Consider the following 21,149-nt stretch of genomic DNA (forward strand, 5'->3'; position numbering starts at 1 on the left):
AGTGACTCTACCAGTGTAGGAAGCACCCTTTCGCCTTTTCTTTCCACAGTGTTTTTTGACAAAACTGATTTGTTCTAATTTTCCACTGATTTTCTATGCGGAAGGGTGTGGGGGGATGGGAAACTCACTACCACAGGGTTGAGGGAAGGAGGTGGTGAGCTACTGCACTGAACATTGAGCTCATGTGTGAGAGCCAGAGAGAACAGAGCCTGACAGCTAAAGCACAGGGAAGTGGAGTTTATATGACGGTTAGCAGGCAAAAGAGAGAGGGAGAGAGATAGAGACAGAGAGATAGAGACAGAGGGAGAGAGAGAGAGAGATAGAGACAGAGGAAGTGAGAGAGATAGAGACAGAGGTTGAGAGATAGAGACAGAGAGAGAGAGACAGAGACAAAGGGAGAGAGACAGAGAGAGAGAGAGATGTTGAGAATGATGTGATTGACAAATTACTAAATATGTCTATGAATCTGTATGTCCAGGTTAATATGTACGTACTTCATAATGTTTATTAAAACATTTTCCTAAATTCCATTTTATTTTTCCCAATTTCAGATTTCCTGAATATCACATAAAACATACAGTATATTAATTTTATATATTAATATATTTGATATTTATTCATTCAGTCATATTCATCTTTTACTTTGAAATAAAAGCTGCTCAGGATAACTCTGCCTAACCTTTCAATTTGAATACCTGCTTAGTATCATCTTTCACACCAAGGGACTGATACCAGTAACACCTTTTTTGATTACACTTTTTTTGAGGGCTTGCAACAGGTCAACATTGTAATATTATTTATTTATGTTTGGGGTAGTCATTTTATAGATACCGACAGCTGTGTAGAGATAAATTAGCTGTGTAGTGGAATGTACTTGTATTCTCAATACTAATTCTTTGTTTGTTCAACTAACTTGATGCTAACTGATCATAAATAGGCCTTTTGTGCCTTCTTTGTGATATGGCACTTTGTATTCCTGAGGCTAACACTGATGTCCCCCACTTTGGCAAATCGTTCTAGATAAGAGCGTTTGCTAAGTGACTGTAATGCAATGAAATGTTGCAGTAGCAGGAGGCAGATGTTAGGATTTTCACCAGTTGAGGGCGCTTAGCGGATATCTGTGGATTGCATCATTTTGTTTTGTGTTTCAGAGCATCAGAATGTGCTTGCATTCCCAAGATCTTCCGGATTCCATATTAATTGCAAGATTCTGTGGTAATTACTGATTTCTGTGACTCAGTTCACATTCACTGCATTGCAGAAATGATAGGGTCCTATTTATTACAGCACAAGACATTTTCAATACTAATTAATACAGCACATACTGGTTCCTGATGTATATTCTAATTCCTTTAGATTTGAAGTCATACAGTTGGTAACAGCTCTTGTACTGGAGGAAAAACAACAACACTGTCCTCACAGTGCTAGAGCTGACTCTTGCTTTTGTCTTAATAGTGTTGGAGCCAACTTCCTGCTTCCATTATCCAAACAGTGTTTGAGTTGACTTATTGTAACTATTATCTTAACAGTGTTGGAGATTGCTGACAGTAGTTATTGTCTTAGTGTTGGAGATGACAAGCTGTAGCCATTGCCTTAACAGTGTTTGAGATGACAGAGTAGCTATTGACTTAAGTGTTAGAGATGACTAGCAGTAGCTATCGTCATAACAGTGCTGGAGATAACTGAGACTAGCTATTGTCTTAACAGTTTTGGAGATGACTTGCAGTTGCTATCGTCTTTACATTGTTCAAGATGACTGGCAGTAGCTATAGTCATAACAGATTGGACATGACTCAGAGTAGCTTGTCTGAATAGTTTTGGAGATGACTGCATGAGGCATTGTCTTCAAAGTGTTGGAGATAACTTACTGTAGCCATTGTCCTCCTCCTTTGTTCCATCGATGGTTCCATCTGCTTGGAGTTGCAGATGGAAGCCCTGCCGACTGTACAGCTTTGTCACAATCCCCTTCAACTGGGGCTCTGTGGAGAAAGGACAGGCCAAGGGTGAGGCAGCGTGCTGAAACCAAGATGGCTGACTAGCTCAACTCTTTCATGAAACCAAACAAAAAAAAGGTAATTTTGTACAACTGCAGTACTGGCACAGTGCAAGTTATTCACCTCCATTAATCTCTGCCACTAATGGAGTATGCCTTAATACAGTTTTACAGTTTTCACATACCCCATACTTTTACCTCTATAAAGGTCTCTGAATATGCACAGACTATTTTTTTCTGTTCGTAGTCTTTCAACACAGAGGGAGGAGGACTCGTCATCGTTATGTTTGTGGTTTTGATTTCAATTACAACAGGGCGAGATGCACGGTTATGGACGATGATGCATCTTCTTCTCCAAAATGCCAGCCACTTTCCATAATCATCCTGCCTGGACTGCAGCAAGCAGGAGTAATAGGCTCACAGAAAGCAAGGCTGCGCTCTCACTGATGCCGTGCGCTGCAACAAGACACGTACATAGTCATGAAGAAAGAGATGGATTCCCTGCAGGTCCCCGTTCACTAAGGCCCGCATCATTTGGGCTCTCGTTTCACCTTTAAAGGTCCAGTGCTCTGTGCCATTCGTATAAATCATCGGCTTCGGAGAATAAGCGTTCTTGTGTGCATATGTGTCTGTCTATAGCAGAAACAGCTGTTTCTTTAGGAGTACCCTTGTGAAACCCCCTTTCTGTGCTATCCTTAGCTAGTGTCCTGGGACTAGCACACACCCTGAGGAAGCTGTTGATTAAAAACATGAGCACAGATACAGGTATCCATAAGGAGCAAGCACTTGCACAGAGGAGTATACTGACATTTCCTGGATAATAGCAGGCAGTTTCTAGTGCAGCACAGGGTGAGGGGTCAGGGTGGGTGAGCAACGTATAGTGGGCTGATTTGTCTTTCCACTGGGTCGCTGTTTGCTGACAGCAGCTGTGGGATCCTCTCCCACGCCTGTTACGCAAGTTTCTACCTGGGGAAAGGGGAGCTTGCAGCAGAGCGGTGCAGGACAGCACACAAATTTCAAACTGCTGCATTCACCCCGGAGAATTTGAATGAAATGGCAAGGCTCTTACCATTCACAGAAATCAATATAGGTCACGTCGCAAACGTATTATGATATATAATACTTTTACACACCGTGGAATTTGTCAGAACGTGGAATTGAATACTTGTAGTGAAGGGTGTTGTCATATCAAATATGCTGATTTGTTTTCAGGGATCAGTGGGTGTGGCTCTGTGAGCATAATGGCACTGCCACAGGGGCTGCAAACACGCGACCTGTTTTTGGCTAACGCGGTCGCTACATTTTACCTCCCTACGACTACGCGGAAACGACCCCTCGAAACGGGTGCCGTCACGTAGCGTTCACACGGTCACTGCGCAGTGCCTCCGGACCCTTCCACATACTCAGTGCAGGAACTGAGAGGGAGCGTGACTGTTGCAAATAAAATAAAAAACAAGACTACAATATGTACAAGCTAATGAGACACAAATGGGGCTGTCAGTGTGGAGGACTTGTTTTGCTGGGTTTTACTTTAGCTGCAGTGAGGCTGCTCTTCTTCCCTGCAACCGTCTGCCGTAAGTGCTCTTTCAATTCCCGTCCTTCTCACGCACCAAACCACACTGCTCTGAGGCCACATCAATGAAACCCAGATGGAAAAATATTAATAAACACCGACGGCCTTTTCAATACATTAGCAGTAGTGGCAGTAGCAGCGGAAGTAATAGTGCCAATGATAGATTTATTATTTAGAACGATTTTACTATTGTTCTGGATTCTCATCCACGTTTGTGGGCACATATTCCTGCCCAGTGGGTGGAAGGCCGTGTGCAGATGGCAGAGAAGAAAGGTGAACCTGGCACTGGAAAGGGTTGTATCAAATGCTGTGTGACCACATGGTCCAGTTGTGAGTGTCAACAGCCTGAATGACCCCTCTCTGGGCTTAAAACCAAATACAGCATGATGTTCTCTGGTTAGAACACACAAAGGATGTGACTGTATTCCAGCCAGTCTATGGTGTGAAAAGAAACTAAAGTAACAGACTTATTCAGCAAGCATGCATGGTTGATTAGAGTTTGTTATAACAGACTCCTTATACAGTAGATGCTCTAGATGCTTTTAGAGTTGAGCATTTTGTATGTTCCCTTTCTATTAGGAAAATGTTTCTCATGTCACGACATCCGACACAATATTATAATATGTTTAAGTTGAAACCTAACCTTTGTGTTTTACCTGCAACTGTATGGTAGGGCTATTGTTTTTCTACATATTATACATTGGCAACATTTTAACCGTACAGTGGGCAGAAACATGATTATTTATCATCGTGACATTGTTGTTTTATTGCTGTTTTATAACTGCAACAGATGATGGTAATGATGATGACAATGGCGAGAGTGAAAGAAAGAATAACACTAAAGATGATTGCTTAATAATGAGAGTAAAAAAAAAGACACAGATAGCAGACCTGGTCGCCGCCTTCTCCGCTTCTTGGACCCGAAGAGTTTCACCCGCGAGAACACGCTTAGCCTACTGGGCTTCTCGCAGGTCCCCTTTCCTTTATTCGGACTGCTAACGCAGCGGCAGGCATTCGACTTCTCCCGCTCCCTCGCCTGCCTCTTCTGCCGAATGAGGGAGCTGGCTATCGCTGCGGCCATCGCCAGTTTGGCGGCTGGCTAATGGTCCAAGTTCCAGAAGAAAATGTTTTACCCTCCCACTGTTCGCGGGGGGTTTACACTGTTACTAAATCTAAATATTAAGGTTAAAATAATCCACAATCGTATTTAAATGCGTAATGAAGTCATTGTTGCAGTTGGTGCTGCAGTTGTGTTTAATTGCCAGTGATGATGCTGCATAGACAGTACATATGTCTCAAGTATTTTCTCTTTGCAATATCACTGAAAACTGTATCACCGGTTTTTAAACATTCCGCTTGTGGAATAAGATGTTCGACCCTCTCCTGGGCGTATCTCGACAACGATGCATTTTATCTCCGGAAAAAAGCAGTCCTCAACAGAATACGTTTAGACGCATCTTTCCATTCACACAGTGCAATTAAGGCAATGCTGAGAAAAACAAAGGTGTCGACTTCACAAGTGAATGCACGTTTAAAATTGTCCGAGCCATGGCAAAAATAAAAACCGTCATGTTCCACCAAACAGCCGAAAGATGCAATGAATAATTCCTCAGAAGCCCCGACAGCACGAATGAAAAAGAGGCGCAGATGTTTTAGAGCAGCTTCTGATGCGCAGCCTGGAAAACGCCGGGTAACAGGTGGATATGTAGATATTTGTTTTTCTCTTGTTAACAGCAGACTTGTTCAATAACGTTCTATGTGTTAATTCTATGTGTGTGATAGAAAGGGGGAGGGAGGGTGGGAGTTAGAGAGAGATAGAGAGAGAGAGAGAGAGAGAGAGAGAGAGAGAGAGAGAGAGAGAGAGTGAGAGAGAGAGAGAAAGAGAGAGAGAGAGAGAGAGAGAGAGAGAGAGAGAGAGAGTAGGCAAAAAAAGATGGAAGGAAAATCAATGTAGTGAACTGAATACGAAAATTGGAAATAGTTGATGCAGAAAATCTATCTTCCTTGGTTTAAAGACAAAGCGATTGCATTAAGGAAAACACGTCGCCTAACTGCGGTAACCGGTTCCAGCAAGGAGGCGCATGGTCTATACAGCCATCGATGTGAACAGCATTCACTGTAGTACGAGTGACGACGTTCTGTGAGTCCTAAGAAAACAGCATCAGTATCCCACAGTAGATCCTAAATTCTCGCTTGCGAAAGAACCTGCATTGAATACCTGGAATCAAAAAGCAAAAGCAGTAAATATCAGGGGGGAAAAATACAAGACGCAATTCAGAGGTATTTTTGCGGAACCTCCCCTAAGAATAAAAGTATGGGCTAGAATCGCTTCTCCAGACAGCCAGATCTTTCTTGATACCAAAAAGAACAAAAATCCGCAAACGAGTTAAACTGTGGAATGATTTCACTATAATGGAGACCCCGCTGCGCCACCATAACGGCAGTCAGGTCCGATTCCTCATTGGATAGCTGCTCACGGTCCCTCGCTCTGCGCTCGGGTAGATGGTGACAGACACCCAAACAAACGTGACCGTGGTTATCAAGCAGGCTACCTGAGACGCTGTCACGACTGTGTCATTTCACGGTTCAAGTATGCCTCTTGTGCGAAGCTGTACCATATCCTATAGCTACTGACATGGTTACCTCAACAACGTGTAGGCAACCGAAACATGGAAGCAACAGCTGAAAAGCTCATCTGCTGAACACGTAGGTGAAATTAAGTGTATGAAATATCGCACATGCTCTTCCCCTCTGCGTGATACTGAGGGGAACGTTCACCCTACGTTCGGGTTTTAAACAGCACTGATTTCATATGGCTCATTTTCATACAAACATTGCATTAATCAATGTATGTTGAAATAATAACCTAAATTAAAAATCCCCAGTAAAGTTGGAGACATGATCGCACTCCTATCTATGATAGGCTGACTGACACGACAATATTTGCCACCCCTCTGTGTCTTTAGATAGCTTATCCCTTTCCATAGCCTACATACAACTACCGAGTTCTGGACTGTTGGACCAATAAAACGTTTTCCCGGTCATTTCCCAATATGGAACTAGTTGTGGTAATGTAATCACTTTTGCCCATATTCCCCCTTGAGCTTACACAATAAGTTTGATGACTCTTTGATGACTATATTAAATATTGGATGTTTCAAGCAACAAAAGAAAAAAAGAAAAAAAAGATTTTGATGCACAAAAGTAATAATTCTCATCTCATATTTTTGTTTAGCAGTCACAATATTGTAGATGAAGTGGTTAGTAATGAGCAGTTTCTCAAGTCAAATATGATGCTTTAAATTAATGCTAGCTTCAAACCCAAATGTAAAAATAGCTGCCAATGTAATGGTTGCCGGGTTGGGGATGGCTGTGACACAATTCTGTTTGAAACTCATTGTTTTTGGCATTTATATATTTCTCGGCATGCCAAGGCAATGGGCGAGGGAAACAGACTAAAGCACTACATGGGTAGTCAGCTGACATATGTGCACGCATATACACACACACACACACACACACACACACACACACACACACACACACACAACCACAGTTACAGTATATTGTTTTGGAAATAGATTTTTTTAAATGAAAAATGTTTTCAAATAATGTTAGAAATATACCATTTTAGATTTCGTCTTTAAGAATAAAAGTCTTTACATTGCATTCGTTTTATAGAATAGAATGTATTTCAGGCCTTTACACAACTTTTGAGTAAATGTAATAGTGTAGGTCTGATTTAAGCACATTTTCTGTTCCTGGTACTCCTTGTATTTGACATTAACTCATGCATTCTGTGATATTGTAGATGATGGCAAAACGATTAGAATATTTGCAGCAGACACATATGGGTAGCTTATATCAAAATGTGAGACCTCTAGCATAAACATTCATTGAGTTATACAGTAGAAAAACATGTTACAATTGTCCCCGGTGTCTCCTGTAATACATTATTTTCAAAAGCAACGCATTATGCCAACTCCCCCGAACCCTTTTTATAGCGTGGCGGTTTTATATGCAGATGAATCCAGTTTTCACCTGATACAGAAAGAAACCAAATCTTACTGGACAGAACACAATTTAAGGGGGAGCTAGTGCTTAGTGTGCCGATTAGGGCTGATTTTTGGTTTACAAAATTTGCCGACAAACAGCAGTGCAGTCAATCGGTTCAATTAGAGGGATGCGCTCACTTTCATCATGCAAGATCACTTATTTGTCCATCAACTGCTGTAGCTGTATATTAGTTTAAGGACGAAGTGCCCTTTGAGGCATGCAGTGGTATCTTGCGGAGTAAGATAGTGAATCATTATTTACATTGCTGCCATGGAACTGATGGGAGCTAATTAACACATTTAGTATGACGACATCGCTCTTGCCTTTGGGTGGTAATAAGCGTTAAAAAAGTATAGATGTGAAAGTGCACTTTTCCTCAGTAGCATGCATGTTATTTATTTATTTATTTATTTATTTATTTAAATGAGCAAACGTTGTCTTTGAACAATCTATGTAAATGAGTCACTAACGTTTTAAAATCAAGATTTGAAACTTCTCTGAAAATGTGTTTCTCGCCAAAAGGAAAACATTGTTGAAACACGCCAACATAAACGGATGTAGATGGGAGGTCACATTTTGCACATTACCATTCACTCCAAGTGTCCGCATGCATTGAGATTCATGTTTCACACTTGTGGCAATAGCCTTCCCTGAATGCCGGCCTCTGATTTCAAACTCCGCAGCTAACGCCCATCTACCTCGGCACCACAAGGTGCTGCACTCTCGCGTGCACGCAATAGAACAGGTGCGACTAATTGCATCGGATCGGAAATGGCGCTCAAAATAATGTACATTGTGTGCGAAATTAGCGAAATACTATACGACCCTTTAAAATGACTATCAATCTGGTCCCCTGCGCAATGACATAACCAGGGAGCAAACTGAACGCGGCATAGTTTTAACATTACTGTTACTCATTACTGTAGTTTAGTCTTTACTCTTTGTTTTTGCCATGTATCTAGGGATACAATACGGATAACAATTTTGCAGTTGATACTTCTCCCTTGCGGTCAGTTCTTCGGCCAATGCATCATAGGCAGCTTCAGCAAATGTTCCCCAACAGTGCCACCCACAGGACCAAACGAGTCATGCAGGAAATAATCTGTTTCTCTTTACCAATGTCACTGACTAATGCAGAAAATTCCACTGAACATTTTCCGTCTGGTGAATCGAGACAAATATAAATAGTTTTCAGAAGCGTAAGTAAACATACAGTCAACTGTAGGCTACCACAAATAATAGTTTAAGTATCTGTGGCGATATATGCCCACTGAAAATATTTCATACAGTGTCCTGGTCTGATTACATAAAATAAGACACAACCAACAATACAATCCAAATAATGTAACCATCCTCTATGATACCTTGTTCTGATTGTAGAGAAGAAAAGCGACAAAATTAGGCAAAAAAAAATATTAATACGAGTAAAAATGATACATGCTACGGTAAAAAAGAAAACAGAAAAAAAAACTCTGATATTACTGGTATTACAATCGTTATACGTAATTCTTCTAAACGGGTTACTTGGCTTATCATAAAAATAAAATAAAAAAAACAGTAAATCAAAAATTCTTATTAAAAAATAAGTCGGTTCATAACATTAAACAAAATCATTAAAGCCTCCTTTATGACATCCCTTTGACCACGGCCTTAAAGCCACTATACAGACTCAAACACCCGGTTTTCTTTCAGCCAGTAGGCTGTTTTTCAAGATACACGTTTCATTTATTTAGATGTTAAAAGCAGACATTGAGACTACACCGAATGGCTACGGGGAAAACATATACAATGCAAACGTATAAAATATAGGTTCAAAGCATATGTACCACCTTTAATCGAAACATTTATTTAGATTCCAGGACCTCGGACAGCTTGCTGGGGCGTTGTTCTAAAGATGCGGAGAACACCAACGAGATGCAATCACAATAAAGGAATACAAAACTTTGATATACACAAATGTTAAATATCAGTAGGCCAAATTTATGCCGTCTTTTACCAAGCCCATACTAATTACTCAATTTTCATTATTGCGTAAGGCTAGGCTATTTGTATTTTTAATTGAATTCGTATAATATTAAAATAGAAAGACACAAGGCAGCATACCTGACGTTGATCTCCTCAATGGAAAAGTCATGCTTCTTTAAATGTGGAACCAAAAAAGTCTGGAGAGTGTGTTCGCAGTCCTAAGACCCGTGCAGTGAGAAGGAGAAGATGGTACAAAGTTTAAACCGTATTTAAAGTATTCTCAAAGGCATCGACGAGAACCCATCAAAGCCGCGCGAGTGGTGATCCGAGATCATTAACGGACATTAGTGACAGGCCATTATGACTTTTAAAATGTTCATTAATGATTCATTGGGAAGTATTGTTGATCCGGCAAACACTGATGGAGCATTTTCTAAACGGTACTGTGCGCTCGACAAAACAAGTCATTCAGGCATACGCATTGCAACTGTACATGTTGCTCAAACTGAGAATCCGGATGAGTTTTCTCTCGGATTACAAAAAATGGCTGTAAGATGATCCTCTAATGCACCAGAGTAAACCAGTTATGCCAGGCTCCCCACTTTCAAATAGAATGCATCAACGTGCATCAACGGATATGACAACGGGCATTAGAGAAAGGTTTAAGCAATACACTGGCTGCCCAGAACATTTACACAAGGTTAATTACAGCCATTGCAGTATGCAGTATTGAAAACACCCGTCACCTCCTTGGCCAAATAGTCTGTGGTAGGTGAAATAAATATAGGTTTGTATAAGGGTAGCTCTGCTTATATGCCACACTCAAATGGGAATGTACTATCTATCCAACAGCTTTCACGATGCTTGACATTTAAATGTGTCAATATAACAGAACAGGCATAATAACAGTTGATAATCACACGATGCTCCAGGTAGCCTTGAACATTTTCCATATTAAAAGTGAGTCAGAATATATTACGCAGTCGTTTACTAAGCCTTGAAGCACTAATTTGAAATCTTTTCAGAAACGATTAGCAACGTAAAGCCTTTAAATAGTTACAGCGTGTCACAAACTGATACACACAGAGAAAGTTATAGGCAAAACCCAAAACGATATGTGATGGAGGAAATATCCAGCGGTCAACGCTAGATGGAGCAAGTTCTTTGTATCCGATATTGCTTGTGATTTTCCCTATGAAAATAAATCGCAGTCTTTGCTGCCTTGGTTCAAAAGTATTTTTCAACACCAGTTCAAAAACAGTGCCTCCAAAGTAATGACAGACGCCTTAATCAATACGGTTATTCTGGCCCTAGACGCTCCATGTTCATCGTCTCCAGTCTCCATGTAAACTGAGATCACAAATTCTTCCACAATACTCAACATTATAATTCAAAGAGACTAATAGAATAATAAAACATGACAATTACATTATCCTCCTCCTCTTCCTACCACACTTATACTAAAGTAATCTGCTTATAAAACAAATTCACAATTGGCTGAATCATGTTGATGGATAAATCGTATGCCTTATGTTCGGTTTATCTTCATTTATCATATTGCCTTGATTCAGTTCAAATAAGCCATAAAATTTTTTTAAAAGAGATACAGCAAACAACTTGATCCGCTTGCACACATAAAAATAGAAATAAAATAATAATAATAAATTAATAAATGGGGTGTGAAGTGAAATGTGCATGTCCAACTCCCGGGCAGACTGCTGGGAGTTGGAGTTTCAAGCTGTTTTTCTGGTCCTGGTCTTCAACCAGTGACTGCTTGCATTCCTCCCCAGCCAGGCAAGTCTGTCTCTGGGGGATATCTGCAGTGGCCTGCTTTCTTATTCCCTGCCTTCTGCACCGTACTATCGTTCAACCCAGAAGTCCAATTCTGCTGTGAGGCTTCCTGTATCGAAATAGATTCAGTGTTAGCTGTGTCTGCAGGTAGTCTTTTTACCACATGCAGTCTTGTATACATGATGACTACCAATGAATCTCTCTGGATATTCCTGGCATGTTTTAATGCATGTTTAATCGAGAGGAGTCAAAGCTCCTCAGATATATACACATTCACTACAAACAAACAAACAAATAAATAAAACATGAGGTCAATTCTAAAATTCTAATCTGCGCACACATTGCAGTTTTGTAGGGTGCTCCTCTACCTTTTAGGACGAGTGTTACAGTAGAATTTTACAAACTTAAATGTTAATTATTTTATGACATAACACCGAAAACGTTGGCCGGAACGGCCTCAGAAACTAGATTTCAGCAGTTAGTGCACTGCTTTTCACTCCTGCCCAAAAAGCTTCAACACCCACTGTTAGACATTCTTCCCTTAAGTCGCTCTCCTCACAGTTAAAACCAATTAAGTGAGAGAAATCTGTCTAGCTTCTTGCTAAACCTGAGGCCAGTCAGGTCAAATCCCCCAAGTGGCCAGGTTCCTGGGACAGGCCTGGGCTTGACTCATTGGAACATAATGGCTGTAGTGACATAATTAATAAAAGTAATTTTGTTATTTAGCTGACGCTTTTATCCAAAGCGACTTACAGTCCAGTCGACTAAGCAGGGAACAATTCACCCTGGAGCAATGCGGGGTTAAGGGGCGGGGTTAAGGGCCTTGCTCAAGGGCCCAAAAGCAACAGCTGTGCGGATCTTACTGAGGCTCCGCCGGGGCTTGAACCACCAACCTTCTGGGTCACAGTCAAGTACCATAGCCACTAAGCTACCGGCTGCGCAGTAGTAACCAGTCTGGTCTCCAGTAGTGAAAAAGGATGACACAGGTCTTTACAGGTCACCGTCCTGTAGTTGCAATGAACTTTTTTCAACCCACACCGGGAGAAGGTACCGGAATCAGCACTCTGGGACAGTGCCCTCCTCAGAGCTGGCTTCTTTCCCAGCGGAGCCGCCCGAACGTGCTGTTTGTTATTGTTTTCAATGAGGCGAGCAGACAGAGGCACACACTTGGGCTCCGTTCTTGGCAGGCGGCAGGGCGTTTTATGGGGCTTGGCCCGCAGGCAGTCCCAGAGGAGGTGTGAAGGGAGCAGAGCTATACGTGCGTCTGCCTGGGGTAGCAGTGGTAGGGTAGAGACTGCCACAGGGGAAGGGAAGGGAAGCGGGGAATCTATGGCACCCATTTTGTTTTTGGAACCCTTATCTACGGTCTTCCGCTGTCTTTGTTCATTGCCTCGGGCTTGTCTAGAGACTGCTGTACTGTGTAGAACTGTAGAAAGCCTGGTCTCGTGTGTAAAGGGGGTCCCTTTGCATTTAATGGTCTGCATTTATATAGCGCCTTTATCCAAAGCGCTATATAACTCATACTTCTCAATTGCTAAAATTGCTGAACTTATCCAAAGCTCTGTACAATTGATCATTCTTATTCACCCATTCAGACACACCAACGGCGATTGGCTGCCATGCAAGGCACCGACCAGCTTGTCAGGAGCATTTGGGGGTTAGGTGTCTTGCTCAGGGACACTGACACACCCAGGGTGGGGTCGAACCGGCAACCCTCCGTCTGCCAAACGACTGCTCTTACTGCCTGAGACAATGTAGCCTTAGCAATTTAGCAATTGAAAAGGTAGAGTTTTGTGGAAGTGGCTATTCAACACTTTCTGTGGAAGTGGCTATTCAACACTCTCAATGTCCCCTTCCTGGAGACATAAGCCAATGAATAATTAATATATAAATAATTACCCTATTTATTTATTAAAACATATACCCCAGACCGCCTCACAGCAAGGAGGTCCTGGGTTCAAATCCCCGTCGGCCGGGGCCTCTCTGTGTGGAGTTTGCATGTTCTCCCCGTGTCTGCGTGGGTTTCCTCCGGGTACTCCGGTTTCCTCCCACAGTCCAAAGACTGCATGTTAATGTGTTAATGCAGGTTAGGCTGATTGGAGAGTCTAAATTGCCCATAGGTATGAGTGTGTGAGTGAATGGTATGTGTGCCCTGTGATGGACTGGCGACCTGTCCAGGGTGTATTCCTGCCTTTCGCCCAATGTATGCTGGGATAGGCTCCAGCCCCCCTGCGACCCTGTTCAGGATAAGCGGGTTAAGATAATGGATGGATGGATGGATATACCCCAGACTATAAAGGTATAGCATTGCATCAGCGGAGAATGTCTCACAAGTGATAAAAATCCTGGTACCATTTTGACGGTGAAAACAAAATGTGCACTAGCAAACAGAGCTTAGCCCGATTCTTGTTTCAGAAAAAAATGACATCACCAACACAAATGTTATACACTTGTGTGCTAAATCAAACTGACCACAAGATGGAGGTACTGCTGAACAGAGAAAGATGCAACAAGGCTGCACACTGCTTTGATCCCTAATCAAACTATACAATAAAAATATTACAACCCTAATGATAGTGAGTGCCATTTTGGTCTTAGTTCTTTAGCTTGATATATTAAACTGAAATTTAAAGGTACAATAGGTAAGATTTTTGTGATTTTTCCATCATTCAAAAAGGCTAACTGACATGTTCACTCACCCTCTGTCTGTGTTTATAGTCCTTAAACTCGGGTTGCAAAATATACAGTTGATGGCCTGACACCCAAAACATTGTACAGCTATACAATAATTCAAGCTCATTGATTGAAAATGGGTTCTAATTGGGTTCTAACTCACAGCCAATGGCATTTCAACATCAGCACGTTTACAGAGAAGGGGGAGGGATAAACAGTGTTGTGGTTTGAAGGTGTTTGTTGCTGCTATTCCTCTCTTGACCGTTAGAAGTCCGAAATTACCTATTGTACCTTTAAGCAAGTTCTTGGATGGGATATTTCTTACCTATCTATACAATCCCTTGCACCCAGGTTAAATAAATGCTAAATAAAATAAAATTGACACCATTTTATTTACACTTTACAATTCATTGTGCTACTGCATTAAGTATAATATTGCCAGGTACAGGACTGGATACTCTTCACCTTTCTCAAATTCCAATAAATAAAGTAAAAAAAAAACAGAAATACAATACTGCCAAAGCTCAATAAAGTCAATTATGATGGGATTCCATAAATCTGCTAATTTACTCATAACCAGAGGAATGGGTTGGATTATGACGTGGGAGGGAGAGGTTGAACTTTATGGCAATGGTTAGTCTAGAACCTTGGCAAGTCATTTCCCAAAAGCCTGCTTGAGAGGCCTGGGCAGTTCTCCAGTCTGGCTCTATAACATTTTTGTGAGTTTTTTTCTGCACAATATCCCCAGGTATGCAATGTACTTCAAATCCAATAAATAAACACCCTCACAGCTCGTTCTTAGTTCACTCTCACCTCATTTCAAAGATTATGCCTTTTATCACAAGCGTGTCAGCTCTCCTTGCTTCGAAACGAGCTGATTCCTGACACTACGGACACTTCCAGAACAGCTAAAATCAGCCTCACGTCTCCTCAGCTGCGCACTATAAAAGGAAATCACACCGACACCTACGGAAAGGTGATATTTCAGTTTACCGAACTCTTCAAAAGCAAAATCTGCTGATGAAGGCATCTCGATCACTTTTTTTAAAGAGACAGAGCCATTTGCAAACCTAATGGCCACAGTTTCTTCTCGAATATGAGGATTTCAACTAGATTCACACATAAATAAATACAGCCAAGCTATTAATACCAAAGCCAAAAACAAGCAGACGGCACGAAAGGCTGAGGTGGACTGAGTCACGCTCGAGGGAGAATCGGTGAGTGCTCTGACCAGAGTTTGGACGCCATGATGACAGCCCCAACTGCTCTATCCTCCCCTCCCCAAAACAAAACGCCTGAAATGGCATTTGAGCACCCCTCTCCCGTGTGTGATGGGGAATCTTTGTCTTAAAAGGCCCCGGCCTGCCAGTAATGTCCCAGAACTAATTTCTAACCGGCAGACGCCATAAAAAACTGCCCCATAAATAGTCTTGCTCGTTTCCTTCCTCGGGCTTGGGTACAAACAGGCCTGCAAGACACAGAGCTGGAGAGAGAGAGAGAGAGAGAGAGAGAGGGAGGGGGGGAGAGAGAGAGAGGGAAGGGGGGAGAGAGAGAGAGGGAGAGAGAGGGAGGGAGAGGGAGAAAGAGAGGGAGAAGGGGAGAGAGAGAGAGAGGGAGAGGGGGGGAGAGAGAGGGAGAGGGGGAGTTAGAGAGAGAGGGAGAGGGGGAGAGAGAGAGAGGGAGGGAGGGGGGAGAGAGAGAGGGAGAGAGGGAGGGAGAGAAAGAGGGAGGGAGAGGGAGAGGGAGAAGGGGAGAGAGAGGGAGGGAGAAGGAGAGAGGAAAAGACGGAGAGAGAGGGAGAGAGACAGAGAGAGGGAGAGACAGAGAGAGAGGGAGAGAGACAGACAGAGAGGAAAAGATGGAGAGAGGGAGAGGGAGAGAGACAGACAGAGAGAGAGGGAGAGAGACAAACAGAGAGAGAGAGGGAGAGGGAGAGGGAGAGAGACAGACAGAGAGAGAGAGGGAGAGAAAGGGAGAGAGGGAGAGAGACAGACAGAGAGAGAGGGAGAGAAAGGTAGAGAGCGAGAGAGAGAGCAAATGCCACACAAGGCCTCTGGGCCTGGGGATGTCGTAGTGTACACTCAGGGCACACAAACGCACCGCTGCTCCATTTACAAGGATGTTGAGGTAACGAAGCAGAGCGGACATTTTAATTTACCCACAGTGCAACTCGCATATATGAAACCCACAAATAACCCGCCGGTCCAATATTAAACTCCTGATCCATAGGTCCCAGGAGGTTAAACCGTAATCACAGGGAGGTCAAGGCATCTCGGGGAGGAGGCATGTGAAACGCACACTGACGGACCGGCGTAAGGCCCAGTGCGTGAACTCGAAGCAGATTAAAAAACCCTGCCATAGGCCCTGAAGGGAAAACCTTTCATGTGACTGGTTACAAACATGAAATATTACAAATGTGGGGGGGGTTAGGGTTAGGGTTGGGGGGGGGGGTTAACGACTGGGCGTTACGTCAGCCAGAAGGACTTTCATTAAGCAGGGAGTGTCTCCCTGCTTTCATTAGGGCACGTGTGGCGCAGGCAGTTTAATCGGCAATCACGTCCAACAGTTCCCCTGACCCCTGGGGTGGGATTACTGTTCAATTATTATATACTGTATTTCTACCTGTGTTCCATCTGAAGAACAGGACGTTCCTAGAGCAGCCGAACACAACAAAAGAACTTAAGGAGTCCTAGTCTGATGGAATGGAATACAATTCAGCCTCATATAATAATACATGCAGCTTCGCCGAGAGGGCCTTCACATCTATCGAAGATTGAAGATTGAAGAGGCAAGTGAAAACGTTTATAAATATTGAAATAGTTATGTCGCAATTATTTCAGCCACGACGGGAGATGAATATTTAATGGGAATGAGTAACAGTGATGAACACATTACAAAATCATCATTTTTCACAAGGCGGGCGAGTCAACACCGTGATGAGTAATAACTTATCGCTCCGCACTGTAATTTGGATTACGGCGAGCACGCTCCAGCGGGCTCTCCCTCCTGCTTTCCGAAGGCTAATTATCTGTCGGCCATTTCCTTTAGGGGCATCTTCCCCCATCACTTCTGGAGCGCACACGCTAGCGCATGTCCCCCTAGACGCCTCTACCTGTCACCACTTCTTCTCCCTCTGCAGACCACCGGAGGAGCTGCACAATCACGTTTGTGCACCTGGTACAGGGAATACATCGCATCAGCGCTACAGCTCCACGTCCGGCCGCAGTGTCTGCAGGTATTCGCTCCCGCCGTGCGCTACACCGACCGATTTCACTAATTATTTCAGCTGGTTGGTTCAGATAATAAGCTCATTAGTGAAATCGGGCGTTGTAGCACACGGCGGGAGCGAATACCTGCAGACGCTGCGGCCCGCAGGACGTGGAGTCGGGTAGCACTGTGTTATATTCAGGCTTTTAGCAGGTGCAGCTGGACATTTACCAGAGTAAACCAGGTGAAATACCGTGCCTAAGAATACGACAGCCATTGTGGCGGCAGCTCCACAGGTGTAGGAGCTGTGTCCCAGTTGCCACTGGGAATTGAACCTACAACTTCTAATTCATAAGCACAGTTCCTTAACCAACGTGTCAGGATTGAAGTCCCCCATTTAAAGACAAGCTCATTAGCGGAGGAGTCACTCGGGAGGCCCACAGCAACTCAATTTAACGGTAATGACACACATCTAACACAAAGCAGGCTCTCCAACATGGGAAGACCGCAGACAGCAGAGATGATGATGTCAGTGTCAGTACAGCTGATTGGACAGGAGGGAGGAGATGATGATGATGATGATGATGATGTCAGTGTCAACGCAGCTGATTGGACGGGAGGGAGAAGTCTGCAGAATAAAAGCAGCTGCCATTTCTGATTCCTCTGAATTAGACTGCGCTGCTTATGAGACAAGCGGCCATCGAGCTGAGAGGCTTAAAAATAACGGAGAGCTGATCCACTTCTGCTGCTGTAAATAGTTTGGAATCGTCTGCCTGGCCTGATTAACGACTGTGCGAGGAACAGACAAGACGGTCAGGCAGGAACGCACCGCAGCGTGCCTTTTCCATTTAGCGCTCTAATAATGGATTTCCGACAGGAAGTGTCGGATCTCCTCTTCCCGTGTCGTGCCCCAGGCCAGAAGCAGCTGGCCTGGATGGGGTTTCCTCATGGTCCAGCGTGCCCGGGAATCTGTGTGAAATCTGGAGCTCCATTGGAGGAACTTTGGAGAACTTTCTGACATTATGTCTTAGAGACGATTCCCAGTGCCAAATGAAAAGCTGGCTGAATGAATTACAATAACAATGTTCTAATAATTCTTTATTTAATTTTAAATATAAATCCTAGGATGCTTTTTTTCAGGAAACATTCACATTCCGCAATGTGTGAAACCTTTGCTCCATTTGTTAGAAGTTACGCAGAGGATGAAAGATAGAAATAACCAAAAATCATCACAGAGGGATGTACATAGCCACTACACATATGCGTAGTGGATGCATCCCTCTGTGAGAACATGTATTCTACAAACAGACATGTGACAAGCACGGCTACACCTACTGAGAGACTAAATTCGACACAGAAAGGCCCCGGTCAGGCTTCAAACCCAGGACCTTTTTTCTGTGAGACGAGTCATTTAATCCCCAAATAGGAATGGATGGAAATGCTTTAGACTGATATAAGTCAATACGGCAGTGGAATTATTTTCTCTGCTGTTTCTGATGTTGCTTAATGCATACTGTAATAACCCCATACATGCAGTTTGAAGTAAATCACAGATTTACTTTTACAGCCACTTTAAACAGAATAGGCAGCATTTTCCTGTTGCAGGAAATCTTTATTCCTGGGCTGTGCTGCTATTTCACGGCTGCAGGAATTGATCAATCGGTATTCCTTGTTCATCTCACAACAGTTATAGCATGGGGACATGAGACTGGTGTGATGGGAGGTGTGTATGGGCCACAATTTCTTTCCATGAAGTGATTTAATTGACAACCTCTGCAGCAGGTTGGTTCTGTTTCTAGGTGAAGTGGTCTCTTGGGAGATCACAGTGCATTTCTTATGTATATGTACACTCAATGAGCACTTCATTTTGTATTTATTAGACCTATTTTTTACATTACATTACATTATTGGCATTTGGCAGACGCTCTTATCCAGAGCGTCTGCTGATTAGACTACGCAGGAGACAACCCTCCCCTGGAGCAATGCAGGGTTAAGGGCCTTGCTCAAGGGCCCAACGGCTGTGTGGATCTTATTGTGGCTACACCGGGATTAGAACCACCGATCTTGCGTCTCCCAGTCATTTACCTCAACCACTACGCTACAGGCTGCCCTGACCCTGGCCTGTAGCGTAGACTTATTGGTTTAGACTTATTAAGTCTGCTGTAGCCTATCCGCTTAGAGTTTTTACATGTTGTGAGTTCAGAGATGTTCTTCTGCATACCACTGTAATGCATGGTTATTTGAGTTACTGTCACCTTACTGTCAGCTTTGACCAGTCTTGCCCTTCTCCACTGATCTCTCTCATTAATGACACATTTCTGCCTGCAGAACTGCTGCTGACTGGATGAGCGTGAAAATCCCAGAAGACCAGCAGTTTCCGAGATACTCAAACCACCCTGGCTGGCACCAACACTTCTTCCCTATTCTGACATTTGGTCTGAAAAACAGCTGAACCTGTTGACCAAGTCTGCATGCTTTTATGCATTTAGTTGCTGCCACATGATAGGCTGATTTAATATTTACATTAACAAGCTGGTGTACAGGTCACTGAGTATATAATCAGACCTGGGCCCATACACATGGACTTACAGTTAATCATTCTGATTCTGGTAATGTGCTATACTACAGATTATCCACAGCAACATGCACATATAGTAGTTACAAAAGAACAAAACAGTAATTACAGAATACTATAACCCCTCAGGCAGGCATTCATTAGGAATTTACAGATGAACAAATCAAGATACACAGTATTGTGAAACATTTCACGGCAAAACAGGGACACTTTGCAGCCATACGAGGGTTGCATAACCCTTGATAATGACATCCTCCAGCTAATAATTGCCTTTACATTCCAATTTAGCCAAAACAACCAGTGCAGCGCTGTTCATGCGTTACTGCTGCACCCGACGGAATACAAATGAAAGAAATCAATTGAAAGGTCGCCGCAGCCTTAGTTACCCTACAGTGCCGGCAGACAGGGAGAACTCCTGGATTCGACGGGAGCCTCCTACACTCTACATTGCCGGGGAGACACCGATTCAAAGGCCACCTGGCCCTTGAAGCGAGCTACGTCCTCAACAGCTGCTAATTCCGGGCCCTGGCCCCACTCTCTCATGGCCACCCAGGGCTAACGCTTCAGACCAGCGTTCTGGGATCAAGTCTTCCAGTGAAGTCATCTTCCAAGAAGTTGGCTCACACCAAGTCCCAGAGGGGATGAGTGTGTGTGTGGGGGGGGGGGGGGCAACATTGTCAAATGTTTGTTTGAATCTCTAACACTCACACAATCACATTCATCATTTCATTTTTAAAGACCATGAACAAGGCATTTAACCCCACATTGCTCCAGGTGGGATTGCCCCTTTTAGTCTAATTGTCTGTTTAGTCTAATCAAAAAGTCGCTTTGGATAAATAAACTGTAACAGCAACTGATATTTCAAAAACATTGCAATGCATAAAGGTGATTCAAAAACTCTAAATAAATGTTATTCACTGGACATTTTTTTGGACTTTGTTCAGTTAAATTGACCATTCCATCTGCTTAGAAGGCTCTAGAAGAAGCAGCTCATCTGCCAGCAGATACCTCCTCGGCAGTGCTGTTTTTGTATTTCGGTTCATTAACTGGACATGCAGCTCACAATCACGCCTTTTAAAGTCCCCATTTACGTCAGAGATATCCATGACTTCTGGCAGTGCGATGGAACACGCAACATACCACAAAGAATATTTTCAGAACTCCAAACTCTTCTCTATTAGGCTACAGTGTATTTTTGAGCATTCTCCACTGAATGACAATTCACGCACTATATTCAGAACATGTCATCAGATACGTCTTTAATTGATAGCCATTGGGCAATTGTGTTCATCATTACTGGCATTGGAGTTTTATGC

The 21,149-nt window shown here is 43.1% G+C and overlaps 1 protein-coding gene across 5 annotated transcripts in view; it reads right to left on the reverse strand.

The window, feature by feature from the left end:
• LOC133133775 (fibroblast growth factor 13) overlaps nt 1-21,149 on the reverse strand; it is a 111,892-nt gene that overhangs the window by 22,752 nt on the left and 67,991 nt on the right. For 4 of the 5 annotated variants that reach the window (XM_061249972.1, XM_061249974.1, XM_061249973.1 and 1 more), the window contains one exon: nt 1,869-1,979. In XM_061249972.1, coding sequence (XP_061105956.1) covers nt 1,869-1,979 — 111 coding nt within the window. Of the gene's footprint in view, nt 1-1,868; nt 1,980-4,457; nt 5,327-21,149 lie in introns of those variants that run through there. The other variant, XM_061249975.1, reaches the window with a different exon arrangement.

Source organism: Conger conger, chromosome 7 (assembly GCF_963514075.1).
Source record: "Conger conger chromosome 7, fConCon1.1, whole genome shotgun sequence".
Taxonomy (NCBI): Eukaryota; Metazoa; Chordata; class Actinopteri; order Anguilliformes; family Congridae; genus Conger; species Conger conger.